The 2,276-nt window shown below is 56.6% G+C and overlaps 1 protein-coding gene across 1 annotated transcript in view; it reads left to right on the top strand.

Annotated features, from left to right (window-relative positions):
- The window catches only part of NID1 (nidogen 1), a 54,103-nt gene that overhangs the window by 42,906 nt on the left and 8,921 nt on the right, over positions 1 to 2,276 (top strand). Inside the window, exon 11 of the mRNA XM_012730851.1 lies at positions 1,767 to 1,930. Coding sequence (XP_012586305.1) covers positions 1,767 to 1,930 — 164 coding nt within the window. The remainder of the gene's footprint in view (positions 1 to 1,766; positions 1,931 to 2,276) is intronic.

Here is a 2,276-nt window from a genome sequence, read left to right as displayed (position 1 = left end):
GAGTCCATCCCCGGCCAGGGAGGGACCCCAGGGCACAGCAGACCCCGCCTGTCTCGCCGCCTCCCCTCAGCAGCATACTTCCTCTTGCTGTCCTCCTCACTCTGTCTCTGGGGAGTCCTCTGACCCCTGCACCTCGTACCTGCGCCCCAGCTCTGTGTGCGAAACCAGCACGTCTTTAAAACCCAAGATGAGCCTGGTTTGGCTCTGCCTTTTACTGGGGGCAGAAATCAGCTTTTGCTTTTGCCAATTTGCTGTTTCGCCAACCACTGATATTCCAGAGCGTTCTCTGTGATCCCCTGGGACACAGTTATCTCCTTCCGTGGCTGCTTCGAAGCAATGACGCAGCAGGAGTGAGGTCGGGTTGAGGCACCTGTGTCTGCCTCTGGACATGCGCCTTGCATGCAGTGTTTAGTCTCCAATACTCATCATTTGGCTTAGTGAACAGGATAATGCTTTCTGCCTCTTATCTCTATTAAAAACGTTGCTACTGTCTGTGATGTCCCTTCAAAACCCAGTGGAGGGAAGGAGAGGACACTGCTCGCTCTTTCCTGCCTTAGTTATTTGGTAGCTGATACTCACCCAAGAGAGCGTTAAGCACAGTGAGATAGATCCGGCAGACGCCCACCGTGAAGAAACACCATCCACCTGGCTGGGGGTTTTGTAGAAGACAGGCGAGAGAGAGCTTGTGTGGGTCGTCATGGCATATCCCGCAGCCCGACCCGCCCGACCCGCCCGTTCCCGCAGTCTCCGCCCGGACATTCCTTTCCGTCCGTGGCCTCCTCCTCCTCCTCCCTCCCAGACCGCTCTCGGGCTCTAGCCCATCCAGAGCAGCTTCCTGTTTTCAGAGCGCAGCTTCATGGGTCTTGTTTTTGAAGACAGGGCAGAGGCGTCTCATACAGGGCAGCATCGTACGGGGTTCCTCTGGGCTCGTGTGAAGATGCACCAACCGCATGCTCGCTCGCTCGCTCGCCCCCTCTCATATCACTCACACAGGATGTGGCCCTTCAATACCCCAGAAAGACCTGTTCCAGCTTTGTCTGGAAATCAGAGGAGACTTCGGAGGTCAGTCTCGTCCCTCTGTCTCCAGGGATGTGCAGATATCTTAATGCTTCACGACCCTCTGCTTGAAGTTGGGGTCACAAAGACCTTGTCCGACGGTTGTTGCTAATGTGTCGTCACCCCCTCCCGTGGGGTCCTCCTGGCATCTTGGCTTTTTCGGCATCCGCGGTCACAGTCATATCATGAATCTCACATCCAGAATCCAGATACATACACAGGAACCTGAGGGTCTCGTGTGTTCACAAAGAACATAGGGTTGGGGTGACCTCCTGATAGGCCAGATTGCTCCAACAGGGTCGTTGCAAACTCCACTGCTTCCTGCTAGCAGTTCCAGCCATTCTAAATGGCCCTTGGCTCTCAGAGCAGCAGATGGGAGAGAATCCCTTGTGATGTGGTAAAACCCAGATTGTTGATTTAATTTTTTTAAAGATTTATTTATTTATGCATTAGCGGGCGGGTCAGGAGAGGTCTGCCGCGCCATGTGGTCACCTCTGGGGCAGGCGGGAATCGAACTCATGCGGAAGCAGTTTTAGATTCTCAGTGCTGTGCTTTAACCCGCTGTGCCACCAGGGAGGGCCCGCAAAAGATTTTTATCTGAGCTTTCACAGCTCCCTGCTAGACATGTTGCAATGGGCCAGTGACTTGAATATCCTCATAAAGAGGTGTCAGACGCCTCCCCGCGGTGGGTCCCGGCTGCCGGTCCCCAGGCAGAGGCCGGTGCTCAGCGCTGCTCCGCACTTGCAGGATAAAGTCATCATCGGCCTGGCCTTCGACTGTGTGGATGGGATGGTCTACTGGACGGACATCAGCGAGCCCTCCATCGGGAGGGCCAGCCTGCAGGGCGGAGAGCCAGCTGCCATCGTCCGACAAGGTAGCCAAGGAGGCGTCTTCATTCTCCCCTTGTGCAGCCAGGTGGCTCTGGGGGTTACAGGGTGTGGTGATGGGGTGCGGCCACCCTTTCCGGCCTCCTCTGAGGAGTCTGCCAAGAACTCACTCGGCTGAGCCCCTGCGCTGGGGTGTGTCGCTGGCCCTTGAGGAATCACATCAGAAGTGGGCATCTGCCAGGCCCTTTCCCCAATGCCATGTAGCGGCCCTAATGAACGACGCAGACCAGTCGCACCCCCTGGGGCGTACAGTCCTGCCAAGCCTAGAGTGGGCACTCAGCCTGCCCTCCCGAGCGCCCAGTGCCTCTCCCAAAGGCGCAGGCAGGTGAATGA

The sequence above is a fragment of the Condylura cristata genome, unplaced genomic scaffold (genome assembly GCF_000260355.1).
Source record: "Condylura cristata isolate star-nosed mole 26May11 unplaced genomic scaffold, ConCri1.0 scaffold00029, whole genome shotgun sequence".
NCBI lineage: Eukaryota > Metazoa > Chordata > Mammalia > Eulipotyphla > Talpidae > Condylura > Condylura cristata.
Note: the sequence above shows the minus strand (reverse complement) of the source record. Positions and strands in the feature narration are given on the sequence as shown.